This window comes from Pleurodeles waltl, chromosome 1_1 (genome assembly GCF_031143425.1).
Source record: "Pleurodeles waltl isolate 20211129_DDA chromosome 1_1, aPleWal1.hap1.20221129, whole genome shotgun sequence".
NCBI classification, from domain to species: domain Eukaryota; kingdom Metazoa; phylum Chordata; class Amphibia; order Caudata; family Salamandridae; genus Pleurodeles; species Pleurodeles waltl.
In genome coordinates, this window is record NC_090436.1 from 505,811,260 (window position 1) to 505,838,957 (window position 27,698).

The 27,698-nt window shown below is 42.9% G+C and overlaps 1 protein-coding gene across 1 annotated transcript in view; it reads left to right on the top strand.

Annotated features, from left to right (window-relative positions):
* ADGRV1 (adhesion G protein-coupled receptor V1) overlaps window positions 1–27,698 on the top strand; it is a 2,003,619-nt gene that overhangs the window by 501,569 nt on the left and 1,474,352 nt on the right. The window contains exons 25-27 of the mRNA XM_069225272.1: window positions 3,876–4,005; window positions 22,776–22,856; window positions 25,718–25,857. Of these exons, the coding sequence (XP_069081373.1) occupies window positions 3,876–4,005; window positions 22,776–22,856; window positions 25,718–25,857 (351 nt within the window). The remainder of the gene's footprint in view (window positions 1–3,875; window positions 4,006–22,775; window positions 22,857–25,717; window positions 25,858–27,698) is intronic.

A 27,698-nucleotide genomic window follows, 5' to 3' on the forward strand; every position in this document is an offset into this window, starting at 1 on the left:
CAACAGGCCATGGCTTAACCCGAAAAGTAGGTGACCGTTCATCGGCACCGAAAAAGGGCGAGCTGGTGTCGAAGTCATCCGACTCCGGTCGAGATACCGGCACACAGCAATCTCGGGCCCGAGATAGTGGCTCAGAGAAGATTCGGCACGAGACAGCGGCACCAAAACGGGTCGGCACCGAGAGAGCACGACGCCGAAAGTAAAAAAGGTTTCGTCGGAGCCGAAAAAAGCAGCCGAAAAGGTTTCGGTACCGAAATATCCGGCCTCGGAAAAAGTTCCTACACTGAGGAACAAGGACTGTCCACACAAATGAAGACACATAGATTTGGACAGGAATTACAGTCAATAGAGCCAGATTACACACAGAGACGGCTCTTTATTCAAAAAGATACAGGGAAGATCAGCACTCTTCCTCCAGTCAAAATTAAACGCAAGCTTGCCTTCCAAGACAAAGACAAACAGCCACACGCAAAGGTGGCTAAACAAGTAACACCGCCACCATCCCCACATCACTCTCCGCAACCATAACCAGTAGCCACTCCACCAATGATGCAATCCCCAACTCATACAGGAATGAGTCAAGATGACCCTGGCGCATGGGACCTTTATGACGCACCAGTGTCAGATAATAGTCCAGAATGCTATCCAGCTAAACCATCGCCACCAGAGGATAGTACAGGCTACGCACAGGTTGTGTCAAGAGCAGCTGCATTTCATAATGTCAGCCTTCATTCCGAGCCCATTGAAGACGACTTTCTTTTTAATACACTGTCGTCCACACACAGCCAATATCAGAGTCTTCCTATGCTACCCGGAATGCTAAAACACTCCAAACAAGTGTTTGAGGAGCCTGTTAAAGGGAGAGCCATTACTCCAAGAGTAGATAAAAAATATAAACCGCCGCCAACAGACCCAGTGTACATTACACAACAGCTAACACCAGACTCTGTTGTAGTGGGAGCAGCGCGCAAAAGAGCCAACTCTCATACTTCAGGAGATGCACCACCTCCAGATAAAGAAAGTCGAAAATTCGATGCTGCAGGCAAAAGGGTGGCGGCACAGGCAGCAAACCAGTGGCGTATTGCAAATTCGCAAGCTTTGCTAGCCAGATATGATAGGGCCCATTGGGATGAGATGCAACACCTTATTGAACATTTACCCAAGGAGTTCCAAAAAAGAGCGCAGCAAGTAGTAGAAGAAGGACAGGGTATCTCCAATAATCAGATACGGTCAGCAATGGATGCTGCAGACACAGCTGCTAGAACTGTCAACACAGCTGTAACAATAAGGAGACATGCATGGCTGCGTACATCAGGATTTAAACCAGAGATACAGCAAGCTGTGCTGAATATGCCATTCAACGGACAGCAGTTGTTTGGGCCGGAGGTGGACACTGCGATCGAAAAACTTAAGAAAGACACTGACACGGCCAAAGCCATGGGCGCACTCTACTCCCCACAGAGCAGAGGCACGTTTCGAAAGACACAATTTCGAGGGGGGTTTCGAGGGCAAACCACAGAAGCCACAACCTCACAAACAAAGCCCACTTACCAGAGCCAGTATCAGCGGGGAGGTTTTCGGGGACAATATAGAGGGGGACAATTTCAAAGGAATAGAGGAAAGTTCCAAAGTCCCAAAACTCCTCCAAACAAGCAGTGACTTCAAGGTCACAAATCCCCAACACATAACACCTGTGGGGGGGAGACTAACCAAGTTTTACAAACATTGGGAGGAAATAACAACAGACACTTGGGTCTTAGCAATTATCCAGCATGGTTATTGCATAGAATTTCTCAAATTCCCTCCAAACATCCCACCGAAAACACACAATATGTCAAAACAACATATAGATCTTCTAGGACTAGAAGTTCAGGCATTGCTACAAAAAGAAGCAATAGAGTTAGTACCAAAACAACAAATAAACCAAGGAGTTTACTCCCTGTACTTTCTGATACCCAAAAAAGACAAGAGTCTGAGACCTATACTAGATCTCAGAACATTAAATACCTACATCAAATCAGATCACTTTCACATGGTTACATTACAAGACGTAATCCCACTGCTCAAACAACAAGACTACATGTCAACACTAGACCTAAAGGATGCATATTTCCATATACCAATACATCCTTCACACAGAAAGTACCTAAGGTTTGTATTCCAAGGGATACATTACCAATTCAAAGTGTTGCCATTCGGAATAACAACTGCACCAAGAGTTTTTACAAAATGCTAGCAGTAGTAGCTGCACATATCAGAAGGCAGCAAATACATGTGTTCCCGTACCTAGACGATTGGTTAATCAAAACCAACACGCTAAGACGGTGTTCACAACACACAAAATATGTCATAGAAATCCTCCACAAACTAGGTTTCTCAATCAATTACACAAAGTCACACCTTCTGCCGTGTCAAACACAGCAATACTTAGGAGCAACAATCAACACAGCAAAAGGGATTGCCACTCTAAGTCCACAAAGAGTTCACACATTTCACAATGTGATACAGACCATGGGGGTCATTCTGACCCTGGCGGCCGGTGGCCGCCAGGGCCACCGACCACGGGAGCACCGCCAACAGGCTGGCGGTGCTCCCGAGGGTATTCTGACCGCGGCGGTTCAGCCGCGGTCAGAAAGGGTAAACCGGCGGTCTCCCGCCGGTTTACCACTGCCCCTTGGAATCCTCCAAGGCGGCGCAGCTTGCTGCACCGCCGAGGGGATTCCGACCCCCCCTACCGCCATCCAGTTCCCGGCGGTCCGCCCGCCGGGAACCGGATGGCGGTAGGGGGGGTCGCGGGGCCCCTCGGCGGTGCAGCAAGCTGCGCCGCCTTGGAGGATTCCAAGGGGCAGTGGTAAACCGGCGGGAGACCGCCGGTTTACCCTTTCCCAACAAGGCTACAATCAATGTTTGGTGGTCAGGATACATGTTGGAGAAATTGTAGTGAGAGAGGCACATTGCTGCACACTCCTGCCCTTTTATTCAGACATGCTGGAAGTAGATTATTGTCCAAATTGCAGGGGTGATGGGGGTACCACTCCCTCTATAGCCAATACTGATACTCCTGGGGGAAGCAGGGGAACACAGCAAATATCCCTTAACCACACTAGAGGCAAACTAGTCACTCACCTTCTGGTAGCAACCAGACTGGTAGTGGTCTAGTTTTGGAAACAACCCATCACATCCCCCTTCCCCCACCCCATGTCTGGTGTGGAAAAACTTGGAACATTTATATTTTTGAAAGATTGACCACAGAGGTCCAAGGTAGGAAGGACAAATTCAAAATAATATGGCCATCATTCCAGACTTTCATAAAATGAGATTGTGGGCCTAATCCCGACCTGGTTCCAGAACAGGTGCAAAAAGTTGGACTTAATGTGATGAACTGTGAATCATATGATTTGTCCACAACCAGTCATGTAGCATTATCACTGAATCCACCAATATGGAAATTGTTATAACGCAGCTCTGCTGACAGACTTGTTTTTTTTTTTTTAAATGTGTACATTGTTGCTAACTGTATCTTTGTACTGAATAATACTGTTTTACAAAAGAAAACAAAATAGGTTAAAACAACTGCATTGTGACCTAACCAGACTGTATTTTTAAATAGTAAGATTACATCCTCCAAAATGAATAGTAAACTTTGTGGCACTGCAGCTCTAAGGTATCTTGTCTATACCTGAAAATGTGTAAACATTAAAATAGTTGCAATGTGTATTGTGATTCACATCATTACATTTGTTTCTTTTGCTATAAAGTTTAAATATATCACTGACATTAAATTTCAATTGAGGACAGAGATTTGGAAGGCAGAATTGCTACCCTGTTTGTCATATAATTTTATATGCAGTAAGGTAACATATTTTGTGTTTTAGGAAGCTTCAGGAAACTTGGAATTTGAGCCAGGAGAAAGATACAAGCACATCATTGTCAACATCACAGACGACTCTGTCCCAGAGCTTGCTAAATCTTTCAGAGTTGAACTTTTTAATCCAGAGGGAGGAGGTAAGGCTGATCTTCAAAGTGTTCTTGCACAAATATTTTCATCTGTTCAGGCAACATGAAGAATATTAAATTGAGTGTTATGGTTAATACCGCTACTTAAAAATTTTTTGTATTATATAAGTAGTAGTCTTTATTGTCCTGTTGTTGTTACATTTGAACTTTTTTTAACATGTTCTCAAAAAAATTAAAAATATTTTCCACTGAAGCACTGGATACGGCTGTCAGGGAAAAGAAAATCAAAATGTAGTTCGTTTTGGTAAAAAATTTAAATTCCTACCAACTGCCAATATACATGAAAACTACATAGCGGACATGCAACCGTTTTGTGTACATGAGGTGTTTTGAACACACACTACAGACCACCTAGTCTTTGAGCACATATGATCAGATATCAGTATGGAAAACAGTTGACAGATTATTTAGTTATACATAACCCTGGATATGTATGCTGATAATAATAATGACAAAGTATGATGAGAATCTAGGTGGAAAGCAGAAGTTGGTTTTAGGTATGAAAGCAGCTTGTAGCAGGACTTTATCAAAGCAGGAGAGAGCTACTAAAAATTATGTGTCTAGGTTTGCCCAGCTATCTGCCTAGAGAGTTGGATTGAAGTGACTTTCTGTGCCTGAGAAAGTTAGTGTATAGTCAAAGATGAACTGGGAGGGAGTTCCAAGTTGATCATCACTATATAGGAATGATTCTAGCTACAAGTTTCTTGTTGGAGACCTGTGGAATGGTTATGTTAGTGTTATGGTTTGCTGATTTTAAATTTCTAGATTGAAAGGGAAAATGAAACAACTTTGCTATGTAGATCAGTGATTAGCCAGATAAGGTTTTATGGACGATACAAAGAGGTCCAAAGATTGTTATTTTCTCTATAGGGAGCTAGTGGAGAGAGTCCAGAACTGGCATGATATAATCATGTCATGTGAGGTCAAACAGAAGGGTAAGAACTTGATTCTGGACTGTTTGAAGTTTGGTGATTGAATTATGGTAATATTCTGTGAGTGGTGAAAGAATGAAAGAGCATCTCTTAGCAGATGGAAAGCAGATTTGCAGACAACATTTATTGATGGAGTGAAAATGAGCTAGTTATTCTACACTAAAAAACAAGATTATTTGGCTTTTACCACAGGTAGTGTGACAAGCTCAGGGTCTTAACGCAGTGTAAACACAGGTATGCTGGGTTAGCCATCTCCAGGATCAGAATGTCTGTTTTCTCTTCACTCAGCCATAGTACTTTTCTCTACATCCAGTGGTATACATATGTTAGAAAATTTGATATTTTTAATATGATGGCAGTGTTGCCTTGAAGCGTAAGATGTATCTGCATATTGTTCCTGTATATTATTTATGCAGTATCATATGAATGTAAGATCTTGGTGAGATATGTAAATAATTACAAATGTAATGCAGAAAATCTGGAGATGAATGTAGCCATTTTGACCAGGTGGATATGGTTTATGATAACCAGGAAAACAGTTTAGCACTATCTGTTGATTACTACTGAAAGTTTCAGACTGTCATGAAATAGTAGGGGGTCAAAGGTGTTGAATGTTAAAAACATGAAAACTGTGCCATTTCTTTTCCTGGTCTATTTTCTGCATTTGCATTGTGTAAACTACACACACAAGTACACATGCACACACGTGCAAACACACACACACAGACACACACAGTGGAAGTACTTCATTAGTTGATAAATGTAAGTGTCTGTGTGGGTGGGTTGATGTATGAATGTGAGGTAGATTTAGTGGGTACATAGATAAATGAATGAGTGAGCGATTATGTGGATTGGTCAATTACTTATATACTTATTCATTATCTGTTAATTCAGCAATGAAGCCATTAATCCATGCACTAATCCACACTCTTACTTATCTGCAATATCTTGGTGGTATATACAATGTTGAGTGTTTGGCATGATGGTGTGTATGTTCTGTCCGATGATATGTCTGTTTGTATGAGTGTTTGATATGGTTAGTGCGTGACGGAGTCTTTTATGGCATGTGTGAAAATGGGTATGTATGAATATATGAGTGTTACTGTGTTTGATTTGATGATGCATCATAGTGTGTTTGTGGGTCAGTGTAATTTGATGGTGTGTGTGTCTGGTCTTTATTGGCGTGGTGGTTTGATGAAGCTTGTGTATGATGTGGTAGTGTTTGTATGATGGAAATAATTGTGTGCATAATTTGTTGTGGGCACTTAAGAGAGGATACAGAAATCGTTTTACTACTTTCAACATTAATCATTGTACCCTTTCATTTTTGTGCTGATACAACACGTTTAAATGGTGGAAGCTAAGTGCATACAAATGTAATTGTAGTAGTAAATTAAACATCATATCACCTAGTACAGAATCAAGTGTTGAGGGATTTTTTGACTGAAATTTTGTGCACAGGTGTGTTAAATTGACCGGCCAGGAGGGCAGTGTTTCCACGGTTTTAACAATAGGTTAGGGTGGGAAAGAGGTGCAGTGGAAGGTTGAGGATGAGGAATGCTGTGGTGTACAGGCCCCTAGTTGACCTTGCCACCCTGGAAGAGTGACACGCCATACAGACCTATCGTCTGCACCGTCAGACCATCATTGATCTGGTGACCCAGTTGGAGCCGGAACTATTGCCTGCCATTCAACATCGCAATGCTATCCCTACCACAGTACAGGTGTTGTCAGTCCTCCACTTCCTTGCCTCAGGGTCCTTCCAGATGACAGGGGGTTTGGCAGCAGGGATGTCACGGCCTCTGCTCAGCAACATCCTTAAGGATGTCCTATGTTCCCTGCCACAACATATGGCCAGCTACATCAGGTTCCCACATCGTGCTGATTTGCCCACTGTGAAAGCTGCCTTCTATGATCTGGGCACATGTTCATCATGTGTTAGGGGCCATAGATGGCACCTATATTGCCCTGGTGTCACCCAGGAGGAGTGAACAAGTGTATATAAAATGTAAAATCCAACATTCTGCGTAACAGCACCGTCCCACACATGATGGCACCACTACAGAGGGACCGGGCCTGCCTCATCGGTATGCATCCTCATATATTTGTGCCCCTCTGCTCTCAACACTCTTCACAACCTGCACTGCACCCTCCTGGTCCTGCCATGGCTTTTGCATCTGTGCACACAGGTAGCTCTGGCTATCCCATCCTTCCCTGGCTACTGACACCCGTGAGGCATCCACCTACAGCTGCAGAAAACAGGTACAATGAAGCCCACGGTAGTTCAAGAAGGGGCGATTGAGCGGACCATTAGCCTGCTAAAGGCCAGATTCCGGTGTCTGCACATCACAGAAAGTGTGCCAGATCATTGTTGCATGCTGTATGCCACTCAATCTGGCCCTGAGATGTCACATCCCATTGCTGGATGCAGCGGTGGTGGCAGCTGTACCAGTGGTTGATGAAGGGGACATGGGAAGTGATGATGAGGATGCAGCTGACTCTAGAGCAGAGCTGATATGACAATACTTCCACTATGTGTCATATGTATGGTAAATGTCCAATTCCACTGCCTGCCTTGTGCCATGCTACCACTTGCTGTCTGTGTTAACTGGAGATATTGGAGATCAGACTCTGGGTGGTTTGGGGGGGGTTAAATGTGGCCATGAGTTTGGTTGTTCATGTGCACAGGTCAGTGCTATTCTCATCCTGCTATAGTGTTGCTGCACTTGTGTCATCTATGTGCTAGACCATTGTTCCCTGAACTGCCAGATCCAGTACAATATGTGTGCTACACTAGATGGTTTCGTCTGTATTGCATCCTGTACTGGGATTCGACATTGGGAGGTGGTGCAACATTGCTGTTCGTGGCAGTGTGAACTGCCTAATGTGTGGCTCTGTTTGCTGTGAGGGAGGGACCATGTGGGAGGTATGTTGTGAATGTTGGTTTGTAATGGCCATATGTTTTTGGACTTGACTTGCCATCTCTATCTTGGCTTCCTGTACATACAGTGCATGTGTGTTGATTTGGCATATGTGATGCCTATAGTGATTGATGTCCCTGTCTTGTTCTACTTTAAGGACATTGTTGTGGTGCGCTCTGGTCCCTGCTTCACCTGTTGCCTCAGTTGACCCATCTCTCCAGCCACTGCCTGCTCCACTGTAATTCTTGCTACATATCGTTCCCCCTCTGTCACTCACACATACATTGCCAGGACAATGGGTTAACTGTTGCACACGTAATAGTTGTATCTTTCGTGCTCATGACAAAAAAGACGTAGGCAGTAATTGTGATCAATGGTGTTTATTTGGGTTGTACAAGTGCAAGGGGTTACGAGTGGGGTCATGGCGGGTGGGCTCAAAAGAGTACTTTGGCCATCTGTGGGTATTCTAAGTCCAGTATGGTGGCCATGATAGTACGGAGACATGACAGTAGACAGTCAACAGGGTGCCTCAGTGACACAAAAGGGAGAATGTTCATGAGAGGGTCACTTCCTGGCGGAGGTCTTGGTCTTGGCATCAGTTCCGTCAGGATGTATGGTTGGACCTCCTCGCTTGCGTGGTGGCTCGTCGGCTACAGGAGTAGGGGTGCTGGTGTCCTGTGAGTCCTGTGGCAGGGCCTCCATTCCCCTAGCTTCCGCTGACCTGGAGGGCTCAGAAGTGATGTGGCTAATGGAAGGGGCCTGCTGGTGGGAGATCGTCTCACGCACGATGGTGGTGAGTCCCTTCAGCACCCCTGCCATGGAGGCCATGGTGGTATTGTGGGTCTGCCACGGCTGCATAACCTCCTGATGGTATTCACTCTGCAGCCTCTGGCTCTCCTTCACAACAGCGAGGATCTGGCCCATGGTGTCCTTGGTTTGGTGGTATGCACCCAGGATTTGGGTGAGAGCCAGTTGTTGTGTCTGCCCCATCCATTGGGCCACTGATCCCCTCCCACTGCCACTAGTTCCCTGTGCCTGTGCCCCTGGCACAGTGTGCCCACTCCCAGTAGCACCAGGCCCTTGACTCTGGCCCCTGTACTGTGGGGCACACTTCTGACTGAGATGTCCCTGGGGCACAGGTTTGAGGAGGAGGGGCTGACTGAGGTGTTGTAGCCACATGAGATGGGGAGTCTGGTGTGTCCAGGGTGAGGCTGCTGGGAGTGGACTAATCAGTCGCCCCAGATAGCCCAGGCAACTTGTCCCCATCCAGATATCCATTGGGGTCTTGATCATGGGGCGGCTGTCTGAGCCTGGCAACCTCGGCTGGCAGTAGCAGGGTTACCTGTGGAAGGAAAGAGAGAGAGTTTGTATGTGGATGTGTAGTTGTCATTTTCATGGTGTGGTGCATGCAGTGGCTTCATTTGCTTCACAGTGATGGCAGTGACAGCTGCAGCGCTGCAGACACTGATTTGATTATGGGCACTGTGCCATGGTTTCTATGTGCCATGGTGGGTTGTGGATGGTGGTTGGAATTTCTGTCATTCCCATGTGTTGGGAGGCAATTATAGCAAACAGTAGGTGTGGGCTGTGATATGGTTGTCCATGCAGGTGTCCCACTGTGAACTGGTACAGTGAATTTTAGCTGTGTGGGGGTGAGATGCAATGTGGAAGTTGTGGTTCTTCACATTGTGATCGTTATCCGTGCATTGGGGCTGGAGTGTGTGGGTGTGGTGGGAGAGGGGTGGTGTGGCATGCAGGGGAGGGGTGTGGATTAATTGGGGGATTGCAGTTGTGTTGGATTGGTGGATAGGTGATTGGTGGGTTGTGGGTAGGCATGCTGGGTAGGAGTGGTTGGTGCCTGGGGGTTGTATTATTGCCTTACCAGTGCTGAGCCCTTTGTCAATTCCAGTAAGGCCCTCTGGATGCATGATGTCCAAGACTTTCTCCTCCCAGGATGTTAAGTCAAGGGGTGGAGGTGGGGGCCCACAGCCAGTCTTGTTCAGAGCGATCCTGTGCCTGGCCACCATGGAACAGACTTTCCCCCTGAGGTCATTCCACCTCTTCCTGATATCCTCCCTTGTGCGTGGATAGGTGCCAACTAAATTGACCCTGTTGATGATGCTCTGCCATAACTTCTTTTTCCTGGCCAATGATGTTTGCAGGATCTGGACTCCCATCAGTTGTGGCTCAACTCTGATGATCTCGTCCACCATGACCCACAACTCATTGTCTGTGAACCGTGGATGCTTTTGGTGTGACATGCTGGGGGTTATGCTGTGCAGGTAGGGTGCTGGGCGGGGGGTTTGGTGGTGTGGGGGTTGGTGGGCTGTGGCGGTGTGAGCAACGTGTGCAATGTGCAGGTGTTTGTTCTGTATGGGGTGTGCTTCGTGGCTTGTGTCTCTCTGGCTGGTCATGGTAATCGCACAGGATTGTTGGTGTGTGAGGGGTGTTATATGGTGCAGTGAGCAGGTGTGTGTGTATGTGTTTGAGGTATGGGGTATTTGAACTGTCCAATGGGGTGTTGGCTACTATTGGCAGTGCATTTCTGTACCACGGCGCTGCAGACCCCCATTGGTTTACCGCTGTGCATGTGTCGCTGTGCTGAAAAATGACTCTTTACAGGGGGATTGGAATGGGCTCGGTGTGGCGGGGCTGGCGGTAGATCAGTCGGCACTTCACCGTTGGGCGGCCTGGTGGTGTTGGTTTTATGGCTGTATTTGGGCAGTTTGTTCTTTGTGACTCGTAACATGGCGGTCACTGTACCGCCACCACTGACAGTATGGTGGCAGAATTTCGCAGGGCGCTCTTGCCTGAAAACGGCCAAAATCGTAATGTGGGCCTGAGTCTCCATAAATGTTTTTTCTTAGGAGGCACCTTTGGTCCACCAGCCACCACTCATCAGTTCTCCTTACTTATTCCCCTCTCGCTTCTACCTTTATAGTTTTAAGCCTCCTTTGAAGTGGCAGCGGTGCCCGTTTCTGTAAAAATATCATTTGTTTACTGTTAGAAATGGTGTCTCTGGTTGGCAGTCAGTTACCACTCTGTCCAAGCAGGGACCCTCACTGTAGTCAGGGTGAGGGAGTTAGTCCTAAGACAACCCCTTCTCACCCCTTTGGTAGCTTGGCACAAGCAGTCAGGCTTATCTCAGAGGCAATGTGTAAAGTATTTGTACCACCACACACAGTAATTCAGTGAACATCACAAAAGCACTCAACATCAGTTTAGAAAAATAGCCAATATTTATCTAAATCAAACAAAAGCAACATACACAAGCCAAGATATGAATTTTTAAATTAAAAAGAGTCTTAATCCATAGAAATCAATGGATGCTTTGTTTTTACACCAAGTACCTGGTATGCATCAAAAATAAAGCCGCACAGGTGAGCGTGCGTCAGAAAAGTAAGCTATGATTTGATTCCTGACTCCCAAGTGAGTCCGTGCGTCAATTTTTCTCCAGTCAGGTAGGGGATGCGTCATTTCTCTCTCCTGCAGAAGAGTGGTGCATCGATTTCCAGAGAGGCAGCCTTGAGCCCGTACAGTTTCACTGTGGTTTTGACTCCCAGCGATGATGCATGCAAAATCCTGATGCACAATGGCGAAGAGCCGTGCTGCATGGGTGATGCATCGATTTCTGCAGCCACAAGCGGGTGTTGCATCCATTTTTCAGCCACGAAGCAGATGCTGTGTCCATTTTTCACCACCGGTGCATGGATTTCAGCCCTGGTTCCATCAGCTTCTCCTTTCAAGGGACTGGATAGGGCACCACTTGGCAGGGTAGGTGTCCAGGTGCTGGCAGAGGAGGCCTTTGATGGCCCTGAGACTTCAAAAGTCTCAGCAACTGCAGGCCAATCCACCAAAGCACACTCACAGGCGAAGGGGCAATACTCCTCCTGCAGCTTTTCATCTCTTCTCCTTGGCAGAGGTACCCCTTGATCCAGCAGTAATCTAAAAGTCAGGTGTTTTGGGTCCACTGCTTATACCTATTTCTGCCTTTGAAGTAGGCAAACTTCAAAGGAAAGTCTCTGTTGTTCACAAAATCATGCCTTGCACAGGCCTGGCCCCAGACACACACCAGGGGGTCGGAGACTGCATTGTGTGAGGACAGGCACAGCCCTTTCAAGTGCAGGTGTCAGCTACTCCCTCCCCACTCTAGCCCAGGAGACTCATCAGGATATGCCAGACACTCCTCACTTTGTTTCACTGTCTAGAGGGAATTCATAAACAGCCCAACTGTCAGTCTGCCCTAAACGTGGACTCCACAGGCAGGCAGAGACACAGAATGGTTAAGTAAGAAAATGCCCACTTTCTAAAAGTGGCATTTTCCAACAGACAATCTAAAAACCAACTCTACCACAAGATATATTTTTAAATTGTGAATCATTTTTAAATTGTGAGTTCAGAGACCCCAAACTCTATTTCGAGATCTGCTCCCAATGGGAAACTGCACTTAAAAGATATTTAAAGGCAGTCCCAATGTTAACCTATGGGAGAGATAGGCCTTGCATTAGTGAAAGCCGAATTGATAGTATTTCACTTTCAGGACATGTACCCTGGCTACCTAGGGCCTACATTAGGGGTGACTTACATGTAGTAAATGGGAATGTTAGGGCCTGGCAAGTGGGCACACTTGCCAGGTCGAAGTGGTAGTGCAAGACTGCACACACAGACACTCCAGTGACAGTTCTGAGACATGTTTACAGGGCTACTCACGTGGGTGGCACAATCAGTGCAGCAGGCCCACTAGTAGCATCTGATTTACAGGCCCTGGGCACCTCTAGTGCACTTTGCTAGGAACTTACTAGTAAGTCAAATATTCCAATCAGGGAAAAGTCAAATACAAATACAGTTTACACAGAGAGCACTTGCACTTTAGTACTGGTCAGCAGTGGTAAAGTGCCCAGAGTACCAAAAACAGCAAAAACAAACTCCAGCACACAGTCAAAAGCACAGGAAGCAGAAGCAAAAAGACAGGGGAAATCACGCCAAGGATGTCAGGTCTAACAGCAACACTATTATTTTTGTCCTTGAATGACCAGCCATCCTTCAATTTACTCTTTACAGCTTGTAATTCATTGTCATTCTCTTGTTCTTTCCTCTGTTCTTTTTGTATGATACCAATAGACGTACATTCACATTCTCATCCCCACATTCATCTCTTCCACACTCACAGTCTGTGCTGTTGAACACATATATTCTTTAACAACAATCCACCATCGTGTTCATTGCTCCAGGCAATCATGATAATACAAATTCAAATTCCTGTAATGCTATTGACCATCTTCTTATCCTATTGGATACTGCATCAGTCCCTTATTTCCCAGAAATCTCTAATAATGTGTTATTATCCGTCTTTACTTCATAGGGACTACCCCAAACAAATTTCCTGAGTTTTCTTGCTGCCCAATAAACAGCTAGGGCTTTCTTCTCAATTACGGAATAGTTGACCTCTGCTCCATGTTAACCTCTTGAGATAAACAAAATGGTATTTACTTCATTTTCCTTCACTTTCTCCTGGTTCAAAGCTGCCAAGACTAGATGCCTCCACCAAATTCACCTTCACACCTTGAATCTCTGCCTCACAAGCTTCTGACAAGTACACTCCTTTCTTTTTTAGTCATTCCTCATATAACTACACCTTTCAGCAAAGTTAGGAACACATTTGCTATAATATTCAGCTGTCCCTCATAATTTCACCAATTCTTCCTTATTAGTTGGACTCTGCATTTCTTCAATAGCTTTGAACAGATCGTCTTTGGGATGAATCCTTTCACATGTAATCATGTCCTAGGTAATCAATCTCTATCGCCCCAAATTTGCACTTTTCATGTTTTAATGTTATTTGTTATTTTTTAATGTTTATACTGAATCTCTTCAACACGTTTTGCAATCTCTTATGATGTTCATTTCTTGCTCTACCATGTACAAGGTCATCATCCTTGTATATTTTTACTCCTTTGACACCTTCCAACACATGTTCCATAGCTCTCTGCTGAAATCAAGCCAAATGGCATATGCAAGTATTTAAATGTACCAAAAGGAGTTCTGAATGCTGCAATATCCTGGGATGATGGAAGCAATGTAATCCAATGAAATGCCAAGGTTAAATCTAGCCCCATTTAGATAATATTTCTGTTATATTAGATAGGGGATAATAGTCAAGCACTACTGCCTTATTCAGTTCTCTCAGGTCAACACAAAGCCTTACATCCCCATTAACCTTCCTTGCCATCACCACAGGTGACAACCATTCTGTTCCTTTTACCTTTTGAATGATACCATCATTCTCATTCTGAAACCTCTCCAAATCTTTCTTCGTAGCTTTCCTTAGCATAACAGGTACAGTTCTCACCTTGCATGCTTTGGGTACAGATCTAGGTTTCACTTTTATTTTATGCACTTAATGTCTCAAGCGTCCTAAGTCTTTCTTAATCATTTCCAGAAATTGGTGTTTTGTAATAGTTTTTTTCCTAGAGTCTTCACATACACTAGCTACTTTTGTTTCCCTACACTTAGGTTTTACTGAAGGTGTTTCATTGGGATCTAAATACACTTCTAAGTCTTTCTGATGGGACCAACTAATTAGGGAACCTCCTTTAGGTAAGACGTACATTTTACCTGGAATCATTCTATCTTACAATTCAACAGTGCCAAAGAAGTACCCAAACTAGTTAATTGGCCTTCCTCCATACTCTTTGTGTTTTATGTCCGGTTTCTTCAAGCTTACATCTGCTTTCAGATTCTCCTAAAACAAACCTTAGGTCTTAGGGTTATTTTTGCACCAGAATCGAATAGCATGTTGACAGGACAACCATTTACATTTACCGTCTAATATGGACCATTGCATGCACTTTCTTTTATTTGTAAAACAAATTAATCACTCTCCTTATCAGTTACATATCACTTCCCTTCATTTCTTCCCATTTTTCATGGTTTTAGAACCAGACGCAAAATTATTTCCTGTATGTTTTACATGTGACTTTCCACCTCAGATATTCACTATAATTGGCCACATGTCCCACATTTCCACATCTGAAACAGTTACCCTGAAACCTCTTCACATTTTTGACACCCTTCACGTTTAGTGCCATTTGAGTTATCTACCTTATTTTTTATAACTTGCACACTGTCATTTTTTTCCTCATCTTGACCATTTCTTTTAATCACATCAACACACACTTGTGAGTGTTCAGTTTGTTACTGTCAGTACTTCACTTGATGAGGGATTTTCCTTCAACCATATAGTCTCTCTTGCCTTACCCAGAATACAACATAGCATAAATTGATCTCTTAATCTTTCCTCTGTAGTAACACCAAAGTTACAAGCTGGGGCTACTTTCCTCACTGAGATGTATTCTTCAGTAGAATCCCCCACACGTTGCATCATCCTCCCAAAATGATTCTTTCCATAACAGTATTTCTTTTCTGTAAATAATGCAAATCTAGTTTCTTCAGACATATTTCATACTCATTCAACCCATTCGCTTTATTGTCATTTAAATCAGGGAAATTCTCAAATACTTCCTGTTCCTCAGGACCCAGGCAGTGTAGTAATAATGATGTTTTCCGCTCAGCACCTAAAGATGTGCCACAAACCCTAGCATAGTGACTGAGCACTTTTTTCCACTTCTGCCATGGTATTACAGGCTCCCCAGGTGACGTTAATAAGGACGGTGGTACAGTAACATTTTGCATAATGATCACTGAATTATATACACTTATATCTTAAGTACTAAGTACAAACACTCACTCTCTGCAAACACACATATACACCAGTATCCGAACTGATACCCGTGTCCACAATATGCACACATTTGCACTGGGATCCGATCTGATACCTGAGTACCTATATGTGAGATAAAATAGAAAACAATACCAAACTACTACAATAGATGGTATTGTGATGAAAAATGTGTTCTTCGTGTTCCTTGTTCAGCCTCTCACCTGCCTCTTATTTGCCACAATTCATCCACTGATGTTGATGTTCATTTAAGTTCTTCAGCTGTGGATAAACGCTCCTTTAACTGTGCCAAAATGTTTTATTATGATATTAAAACACCTCCTTTACCGGATCACCGTGACTACATTTTCCATTGCTTCAGTTCCATTAGTTCTCCTGCTAATAAAATGGCTCCTCTTCTGGGTCACAAACCATGACCCAACTTTGCGATGTAGAACAAGACGAGATCTTTAAAAAAATGTGCGAAGAGATGCGCTTAAGGTGTTGCCACAGTAACAAGGGCTTTTGTGAGCGATGACTATATCAGCGCTCTGAATCCAGCACACGGAGAGCATGCACATGATGGCACTAGGAGCCGCATGTGTAGGAAAGGAGGTAACGCTCAGCTCTTCAACAGTTTACGGAGCCCACACAAAAATATATATAAGCTTAAGCAGTCTTCAACAGTTTTAAATGCTGTGCTTGCAGAAAGCTATATATATCTCCCACACAAAGCTTTCTTCTTACCAGTACATATTTGTGGAGTCCCTCTGCTTAAGGCTTTGGCGATGCATGTGATGTTCTTAAAAGCTGGGTACTCATTTTTAATTGCACAGCAGCAAGCTCCATAACTGGCAAGAATCCAAGGATTCTTTACCACCTTACTGCTTTCCTCAGGCTTACTTCCCAACAACTAGCACTACTACTGGATTGTTAATAGAAGTGAGCAATGCTGATGTTGAGGCTTGATAGTAGGGTTCGTAAGACCCACTTGTCATCAATGTATAAAGGTAAATCTCTTCACATAAAGAAAGTGATCCAAAAGTAGTTTATTAAGAGCAATACATATAAAGCCTCATCCATCAACAGCATCCAGTCTATGGGCCTTATTATGACCATTGCTATCCAATGACTGCCAGGGTCGCGGTGGCGGTCCGACTGCCACATTAGGACTGCGGCAGAAGTGCCACTGTCGGACCACCAGCACCACTACTTTTCATCGGCACAACGGTGTGTCAGTGCTGGTAGCCCTAATCCGCCAGGGCAGCGGTGCAAGCAGCGCTGCCCTGGGGATTATGGCTCCCTTCTCCGCAGTGGTTTCATGGTGGTAGCACCGCCATTAAACAGCTGGCGGAGTGGGGGTGCAGGCTGCCCCAGGGGGGCCCTGCACTGCCCATGCCTTTGGCCCCTCTGGCCATCCCCTTTACAAAGTTCAATGTCTGCTTTGCAAACAATGAACTTTGCAACGGGTGCTGGTGCATCCTACGCACTACAGCATTGCTGCGCTATTACGAGCCTGAGAAAATGCTGTAGGCCATTTCCAGCGGGAAACTTGTAATGGGCCCCATGGGGAAGCTGCCACATTGGCAGCAACCTCCCCGCCGGAACTTCGGCAGGCGGGCTTTTCCGTCCACTGAAGAAAAAATGAAGGCCTATGTGTTTATTCTAACTCCTCATAATTTAAACATTACAAACACTTAGCAACCAAGAGAAGTTCTAAATCTTGAAGGGAACAGGATGCAAGCAAACAGTGAATGCCTAGGATACCTAGGATACTACATCATGTTACCTTTTGCACTTTACTTTACAAATCATTAAAAAAGTAAACAGTTTGATGTTTTGCCTATTGTCTATTTCCCGTTCAATAGTCCTTTTTGATTTATTGACTGCACCCCTTAGACATGACATCTCCATGCACAAACGCTGCCTGTAAAAGCAACCCATGTAAGCCCTTAGAAAGGTCCTGTCACTCACAGCTCTCATTTCCTTAAGATATTATTTTCATCAGCTCTTCTGAATATTTGCGCCTTATTTTCTCTGCATTATTTACCTGATGGCATTGATGACTGTTTCTAGTTATGGAACGCTTGAAAGGTGAGAGCCTCACTGAGGGTAAGTGGATGTCAGAAGGCGAATAATAACTGGTATGGTCTGACTTTTCAGTGCTTATTTCTGTTCTCTCTGTTTATTATAGAATAATCTATCTTCTACGAGTAATACCAGCATAAGGCTCGTCTTCCTATGGCAATACCAACTGTTCTTGCTCTCTTTGTCACCCTCTTCCTTTTGTTAGGCCTTGAAATCAGGGAGTATACATTTAATGACTGGTAAAGCCCTCTGTAGTGGACTATGATTCACTAGCATATCACACCTCACATATTAAAGGAACAGAGTAATGCTAATGCACACTTAGGCGGTCATTCTGACCGCGGCGGGCGGCGGTAGCCGGCCGCCATGTGGTCACTGCCATTTGGCCGCTCCGCGGTCAAAAGACCACGGAGGCCATTCTGGCTTTCCCGCTGGGCTGGCGGGTGCCCGCCAAAGGAGCGCCCACCGGCCCAGCGGGAAAGGCCCTGCAACATAGAAGCCGGCTCCGAATGGAGCCGGCGGTGTTGCAGGGGTGCGACGGGTGCAGTTGCACCCATCGCGATTTTCACTGTCTGCTATGCAGACAGTGAAAATCATGCTGGGGCCCTGTTAGGGGGCCCCTGCACTGCCCATGCCAGTGGCATGGGCAGTGCAGGGGCCCCCAGGGGCCCCACAACACCCGTTCCCGCCATCCTGTTCCTGGCGGTAAAAACCGCCAGAAACAGGGTGGCGGGAAGGGGGTTGGAATCTCCATGGCGGCGCTGCTTGCAGCGCCGCCATGGAGATTCAGCCCAGACAGGGGAAATCCGGTGGGAAACCGCCGGATCCCCTTTTCTGACCGCGGCTTTACCGCCGCGGTCAGAATGGGCAGGGAAGCACCGCCAGCCTGTTGGCGGTGCTTCCGTTGTCATCCACCCTGGCGGTCGATGACCGCCAGGGTTGGAATGACCCCCTTAATGTGTTATTTCTAACTTTGAAAATAAAGGCCCGACTCCTGCACTTGCTATCCTTATGGACAAACCTCTCCTGATTGTCCTTGCTGATAATATGTGCTTAGGATTAGGTGCATTTTCGTTTTGGTCTATGGTTTTCAGTGTTAGCACTGCAGGCACGATTCTGAAAGCTACTTCTATGAGTACTTGTGTCTTACTCCGGTCCTGCTCCTCTTTTAGTTTTAAATGAATCCTGCGTACACTATAACTTACTTGTGACTTTCCAAGAGTAAGAAAAACTCACTACACTGGCAATGCTTTGTAAATTGGCCCTTGACATTCAAAAGTAATTTACTCCTTAGACCAGTGGTTCCCAACCTTTTGACTCCTGAGGACCCCCACTGAATGACTACTGGAAGCTGGGGACACCCAAGCAATTTCTACAATTTAAATGTCAAACATTAAAACAGTAATTCTCAAAAAAATACACAAACAATTCAAACCAAACAAATACTCAAATTACTAAAGATATAATTATTTTGTATTGACAAAATATGCAAAAATTGAAAATTTTAATGGGAAGGTTGGTGCTGCATCTCAGCAACAAATTTTTCAGTGTTTGGCTTTAGTTAGGAAAGCTGAATCCTCAGGTCAGATTCTACATTTCCCAAGAGATTTTTGTCTTTATTTTTTAGGTACTTAAGATCTGAGAAAACGTTTTCATATAAAATGTGGTAGGGAAAGGAAGTAAAACCATAAGGGCCTCTCATCTCTCCATAGCCTCTCTGTCACATGTATTTCATTTGTTTTATAGCACAAGCTGTAGGATTCACATTCCATCCGTACTGGTAGGCATTTTCTAAGCGTGCTTGGTTTGAGGAAGCTCAAACTCAGGATACAGAACATAACACAATGGCTAGCTTTGACTTTAATAATAGTGTATTCCCATGCAAGCAAACCTATTTTTTTAGAGCAGAATAAGGATAATGAAAAACTTGGGAAAAACATAACTTTCTAATGTGTTCCATGCAGTTCTTTGTTAGCAGTTCATAGCTCACTGTGCTAGATTACGATTGTAACTCATGAACTGCACAGTAACATAAGAAGCTTTATGACAAAAGCATTAACCCACTCTGCTGTGTACATGAAATAATTTTCTTTTCATGACACACGTTCTTTGCAACAGGCATATTAACCACTTACGCTACTTTAGATGAGTTAAAACTGTTACAAGACAAAACTCCCATCTCTCTACATCAGGTATATTAATCACTAGAGTTATCCTGATGCTTTTCTTTTTATCAGACATCTTACAAGATACTTTGCAGTGCTTTTAAAGCTTCTGCACAAATGACCTAATAAATATGAAAAAACACACTTCTGTAGAGGCCCTAGCTGGAGAACTGCATTTCTGCCAGCCCAGGCCTGCGGACCCCCTGGGAATCTGTCATGTACCCCTGGGGGTCCGTGGACGACAGATTGGGAACCGCTGCCTTAGACAGTCATATCATATTACTATCATACTGATACAGATTTGCAAATTGTCCAAAATAAGGCCTTGTCAGGCGATCACTCTGAAAAAATGGGGCAAACACAGTAATCCTGGGACCTGGGTATGTAACTCTATAACTACAAAGGAGGTCACTACGGGGGAAGTGTAGCCCTTGACTTCCTCTGCAGTGGTCAATAAAGTTAAAATCCTCCTGAACTGTAAGGTTTGTCAGGTACCTTATACATTTTATTCAACAAAAATGTATTTTAAAAATGTAACATTCAAGACGACTCTCAATTTTGTAATCCAGGTGCCCCTCATAAGTGACGGCGCAGTGCAGGTGAGTTAAAGTGAGTCTAAAGTGTACCAGTGTTATTTACAAAACAATATGTACAAATGTGGCTCAAAGGTCATGTGATCGTCTGTGCAATACCCAAAGATATAGGTGTCCAGAATCCACTAACCATTTTAAAATCTGGCCACATTAAATTTATATGAACGTTTGGACCCAACCTAGAAAATTCATTCAAAATGGGTCATCATCAGGACGAGGTTTCATTGTTCGAAGCACCTAAAATGAGGGAATCTTGTATCAGTCCCTTATTTTATACAGATATATCTCATTTGTATTTGTTAAATCTAGATATGAAGATTTTATTAACCCACCCCATTAATAGTGTCAGGAGTCCGGATGTATGAAGAATATAACCCATGACCATTACTCGTAGTAGAGTTCATCCTGCACAAGCCATGCAGGGAAGAGAATGAAAGACTGACTTATGGAGTGGCATGAAATGACATTATGCAGAAGCCCAATAAAAGGAGGCTTATCAGGTGAACCCTGAGGGGCGGAGGAACCTTCCATGTCTTCAATATATTCCAACTAATTGGAAAAACAGAAACAACACATATACTCACTGGTTATGTAACATCCAGTGAGTAGAAACCTATAAAATGAAAACTTACCAATCTATAAAACATGAATCCTTTACTGTATCTTATCCTTAGATACCAAAGATGCCTGAGGTCACCCTGAAAACTCAGTGTATCACTGTAAATTAATCCTAATAAAGAACAAAAATAATAAAATCCTTGCATGCTGACTCACTTAAACTATCACAAAATAGTGTTCAATCTTGAGGCATTTTATATTATCTCAAAGCTATCCTATCTATGATTCAGGGATTAAAACCTATGCACGTCCGACTCACCGGAAAGGGACCAAAGATATCACCCCCAATCAATAACGGTTGTATAACCGGTATGTATAATATGCAGAAACAATATATAATCGTTACTTAGGTCACCTCTCCATCCAACTCCTAGGGTTAATGACTCACTAATAAATTCCAAAGGTCTACGAAAAATATACGTTCTCAAGATGGTTTTAATACAACATCCTCTTTCATTGTAGAAAACACCCTTTCACCTTTCAATAAATACGAGGGTTATTCACTCCCCCTCTGTGTATCGTGGGCCATCAATTTGGTCTGAATTACTGCAGAAAAAAATTAAAATAATTTAAAGGGGGATCTCAAGTCTCTCAAACGATCATCAAGCTGGCGATACACAGGCCCTCTGAAAGAACCACTTACTTGTGAACGCGGGAGACAACCGGTGTGGATCAAAGGCTGGCCGCGCTAAACTGAAAGCACTTAAATCAGCAGATGTTTTACATAGCGTGCTCGCAGTAAGTGCGACATGCCATCTAGTGTCAATACATTAGAACCAAAAATAGAATTCAAGGGAAGGCATCCATGTCCAAGCCTTAAATATATGTCAATCTTTTGCAGTTGATTCCCAATACCAAATTAAAGGATTTATTTATCTGCAGCAAAAGTAATATAGAGTGAAGAAGTACTAAGGAGTCTTCGACGCAGTGGCAAAGGCCCACATTAAAAAGGTTAAGTATTACAAACTCTTCTAAGGACCTGCATCCTGTCACAGTGGCAGGTAACTTCTGGCAAACTCCGAGATGGACAATCTGTCATTTCATACACTCATAAAAACAAGAACCTAGATGACTTATCTATGGAGGGATGGTTAGACATCTCCAGACAATTGTTCCATTATGTAATTATCACTGTATTATCCAAAATTATTGTAAAAAAAATGCTCCTCCCAGATTGGGCTCACACAACGTTAGAACTTATCATGGACTATACATTAATCAAACTCTGGGTGAAAGATATGCAAAATTGAGAAAATTATGCAAAGTATGAAAATTCTGAAAAATTAGTCAAGAAGAATTGAAATTGACCTCGGTACCAGAGCAATCAAATCATACTGATGATGTTCAGACAGAGAATGAGCGAACTTTGTCCAATTCAATCCACCATACAGCAATCATACGGTGGCCGCCTGTGTCCAGTCCTTCAATGTGTTCCGACCTCGTTCAATTGTACCACGTTTTTCAGGAGAGCAGGCATTTCATAGTTTAAAACACATACTGTGAATAACTGAGCTGTGCAATTGACAAGTGTGTATGTAAATTCTAGCTTGCATTTCATTGATCTTACCTGTCCCTAAGTTTTGCCAGGTCATTCAATACCAGAGTCGGCTAACTCTGATGAATGTCCTTTTTCACTTTCTTTTGACTGGTGTCCTCTTGTGATTTCAACTCTCTGTGTCTGCTTTCCCTTTTATGTATGTGTATATGTTTCCTTGTGCATCAAGTTGATGAACTTTTAAGGGATGATGGCAGCGCTAGTGGTGATGGGGACATGCAGTTCTTCCTTCCAGCTTTCCATAAGCGGGGTAAGCACCAGTGACAAGCATGTACTCCTAATATTTACTAACGCACCTTCTGAAATGTAATCAAGAACGTCTGCTCTGTTTTAATTCAAACAAAGGTTGTTTGTACCATGCATTGAAAATACTAAAAATTAGAACACAACAGGAAATATTCATATAAGCGATCAACATGGCAGATGTGATTTCTATTTTCTGAAAGGAAAAAAAAATTACCCTCATACATTATTATACATTATAAGACAAATGTTGCCAAGGAAACCGTAACAAATTTTATTTTTGTTGCTCTCTTGGTGATGCTAAATTCAGCTCTCATAATGCTTATTTCTGTGGTTGTCCACATGACTCGTACAGTCACAGCTCGTGCGGGTTAAAAAGGGTGGGGCAGTGCGTGGCAGGGGGGTATATTAAAAATATATTTTTTGAAATAGTAAAAAAAACTTACCTGCCACACTGTGCCATTCCTCCGTCCCCTCAGCAGACACAGGCTCCCAGCCTGCCCTGTGGCCAATCCTAACGCTGCATGAAAGAAGCATTAGGATTGGCCGGAGCGCCCAGCCAGGCCTCATCTGTATTTATTTGGTTATGGATAAGCATTAGTTAATGATAAAATCATCAGATAAAAAATATGGTGAGAACAACATTATGGGATCTTGTTTTATTGCATGAGTTCAGTCATCCAGCTGTAGGTAATGTAATTCTTTCTTTGTCTAGCCAAACACTGTTGTATGAATTTAACAACACTAACCTCCTCACTACTGCAAAGCTAATTGTATATAACTTCTCACCTGACTTTATGCATACCCATTGTTCATTAACTGCCACAAACCACAGAGGAGGGTTTTACCCACGCAAGTGATCTGCCCATTCTTTCTATAGTTATATATATCACCATTGATTGAACAATGACAATGGCCTAGGGATGCAAGAATTCAGGCCACTAAATGTTCATAGGTACCAGAAGACCTTGGCCAGAAACTGTTTTTTTAAGAACCTTTGAGGCACAGGGCACTGATCTGCAGCTCTTTTTCTAGTAGTTTTGTCTCTCTCATGCCTTAGCTTCATGCTACACCTGAATATCCGGACTCATTTCGAGGTCTCTGGGTGTAAGATTTATTTCTGTAAAGAAATTGTGAGTAAGCAAGTCTCACTTCTGGAAATGCATGCTGAAGAATGAATTATGACACGCCTCATCACGGAAAATCCTTTGGAAATCAGGCCTGAATGTTCAGGTGAGACAAACACCTAATCCTGGAGTAAGATACGTCTACTCATAGAAAAAACTTCAGCAATTGGGATTGAATTATCGAGTAGTTCTGTATATAATGTTGCATAGGATGCCAGGTCTTACAGCCTCCAGCAAATGATGTAGTGCCTGCAAAGCCCCAATGCTTTTTTTATGAACGTGGGCTTGTTCGCTTAAACTATCTAAGAGATTCTGTTGGGACACTGATCTAGAAATATTTCATTGAAATAAACAGTCAAAAATGAGTAAAAGAGCTGACCGCATCAGATGCCGTTTGTTAAATTAAATCACACATCTCCTGGCTGTAGTATATAGATTTCTGGCATTGGTTTGACAAAGTCTAATCAGGGGTTTGTAACGCTTTTATTGTCCTCAAAGTTCAAAGTAAGAAGTGAGAATGCTATCAACTTTTAGACACATTAATTTTATGATCTCAGTTATATGCAGTCTGCAAAGGAAGTAAACCGGAAATGTATGTATTATGACAGATAGGTGAGTCTCCCAAATAGTGAAGAGACTTGTACTACATGTATGCTGAGAAGTATAAAAATGGTTGCCAATAGGAAGAAGAACCGGCTTAAATAAGAATAGACAAAAAGAGGAAGTATGACATCATTCCAATATTGAAGAGAGTCAATATACAGTAACCCAAGTTAGCTGCATTTAGGGCGGAAGGTGGAGATAATGCTGCATTCCATATGAGAGCATGCAGTATGGGACATTTACAAGTTACTTTGGAAAATGTCGGAACCTGTACGAACATTTACCACAGTCTTACGTTTTTTCAAGTGAAACACAATATGGCAAATGTAGGGTATAGGATTTAAAAACACCAGAAAAAGGGTTACACTAGATAGGAACTCTCTTTTGGTTGGATTCCCTGGAAGTACCCAATGCTAGTGAACAAAAAAGATGCACTGGATTTTGTAGATACACTAGAAACAGCAATAGCATCTTAGTGACTCCTAGCAATGCTTTAAATGTTTAACGTAGAGGCCTCAGTATTAAATCACCCATTGTGATAAATCCTCTTGCTGTGCAAATTACTTGCCAGGTTATGGGAATAGGTGGACGTGAGTGTGGCCTGCTTTCAGTCAATACGTGATGCGCAGTTGTTAAGGTACATATCGTCTTTAAAAATATGTCTTAGACTTTACCCCATGCCAGCTCAGAATTTGGAGTACACAGGAAGGTCGGTAAGACAATTAAAAAAACACGCACAGCCTGAATAAAGCATCACACTGAAATGCATAAACGTCAAACAATACAAACATTTCAACATGAAAGCCAAGCCAAGCAAACGCATCCATTCCCTGAATTGGATTTTAGAGGTCCATGAAGATTTGCATGTTTCTTAATACTACAGCATTATTACCATTTATGCAGGATAAAACAGTGTACATAACGTTTGCATAAACAACATACATTGCTTTATTTACAGGTGTTCCCACAAGCTCCCACGTTCTCATGCAATAAGTCTTCTTCCTTTAGGGTTTGAGACTCAGACATACAAATGTATAGTTTCTCAATGTGTACCAAACACAAATGTTTTGTTTTCCAATTTAATATTTCCCACATTAATTTATGTTTTCCGTTGGCCTCTTGGACACTACACTCACAGCCAGCCTGGGAGCAGCGTCTCACATAACTGTGACTATCGAGTCCTCAGACGATGCACATGGTGTGTTTGGGTTCAGCTCTGAATCGCTCTTCGTGAATGCAACAGAACCTGAAGGAGGATACAGTATTGTCACTCTCCAGGCCAGTATATTCACTTTTTTCATTAGCTGTATATGTCTTTCATGCTTTTTTTGATATATTTCTGTTTTATTCAACATTATAATTCATACTGAGGGATGAGCACAAAAGCTATAAAAAGATAAATTATTGCACAAAAAAAGTATTTACAAATGCAAAGTAATAAATTAAGAGTACACCATGAAAAAGCAAATTGTAAAACAGTGGGAAAGAGCTAAGTTGGGGAGAGTAGGAGATAGGTTTAACAATACTGAAATAAATTATTGATAAGGAAGGCAGGCGAGATCTCCCTCATCCTAGGACCCCAACATCCTGGAATACCTACCAATTCAAAGCCTAATCAAGACATTTCTCCCGCTTCAGATTGAGGGAGGAATCAAGGGAAACAGCGATGGTAGTATGCAACCGTAAACATATCATAAAAAGCTTGGGCAACAGGTAAAATGGGTTAATACCTGTCACATAGAGCTTGACAAGATGTTACGTGCTGTTCAAGAAAAGTGGAGGAAGGATGTTGGAGTGAATGTGGCTAAGGGTGGCTGGTCAGAAATGTCAGTCTTCAGTGCCCAAATGCTGAGGGAAGCTAACTTTAGATGGATGCAGGAAATCCTCGCATTACCTTTTGAGAAAAATGCATTAGTAAGGTGAACTGGAATGGTAAAAAAAAAAAAAAAACAAGGGAAGAATATGTATTTTAATTATGGGGATCCTGCCACCAATTGATATGGAGAGCTACTGCCATCTACCTAATGTATCCCTAATATTCCTGATTAAGGGAAAATAATTCAGTTTATATAGATTGCCAATCCCCAGATAAGTAATAGGACTATTATTAAAGGCCTTCTGAAGAACTTCAGACAGGTCCTTCATATCAGTACTGAATAGATGACTCGTTTTTTTTGCAGTGTTTAAGTATAGCCGGTGACAGCTGAAAAACTTCATAAGATTATGAACAGTTTCTTAAGGACATTTGGGTCTGGATGATACATAAAACCAGATTGTCTGCATATAGTTTAAGTCTAGAAGAGTCTGGTACTGGACCTCAGTAGCATTCCATCCTTCTCAGGGCACATTCAAGAGGATCAATAAAAGCCACAAACAATATGGGTGACAATGGATACCCTTGCCTAGTGCCCCGAGAGATATTTATAGGAGCTGAGACTTTCCCATTTAATGCCAGTTGTGCCCTGGAGCCCAGATATACTCAGGCAACCGTCTTAATAATCTGACCCAAAAATCTCATTAGTTCCAAAGTTTTCAATAAAAACTTTCAGTTCACCAGGCCGTATACTTTTTCAGCATCCACAAACACTACTTCTGTAATCTGGTTAATTGCATAGTAATCTATGGCCTAAATTAGGAAATGTGTATTTCAGAATAATTGACATGTAGACACAAACCCATTCTGATCTACTGCCATTAGATCAGTTATTACCTGAGATATTTTCCTAGCAAGTATCTTCATGAAGATTTTCTGCATTAGGTAAAGTGATGAGGCGGTAAGAGTGCACTTGTTCTAGGTTCTTTTCCTTTGTTAGGAAAGCAGATTAGTATTCCTTTTTTAAATGAAGAAGATATGCCTCCTTTTAAGCAGTTGAACAGCTCTGTAAGAGGATTCTTTCGATATTTGGTCATCAGAGAGTGCCATTGGGAGGGATAACCATCCTTACATTTTACATTTTACATTTTGGAAGTTTCCTTACCACTTCCACCACCTCCTTTCTTTCTATAGTATGAAAGAGATTACCCTCTGCTTCCTTTGCCAATGAGGAAATTTGAGCTAAATTCAAAACTTTTTCAATACCTTCATCCTAAGGATCAATACCTTCTTCATTAATTCTTTG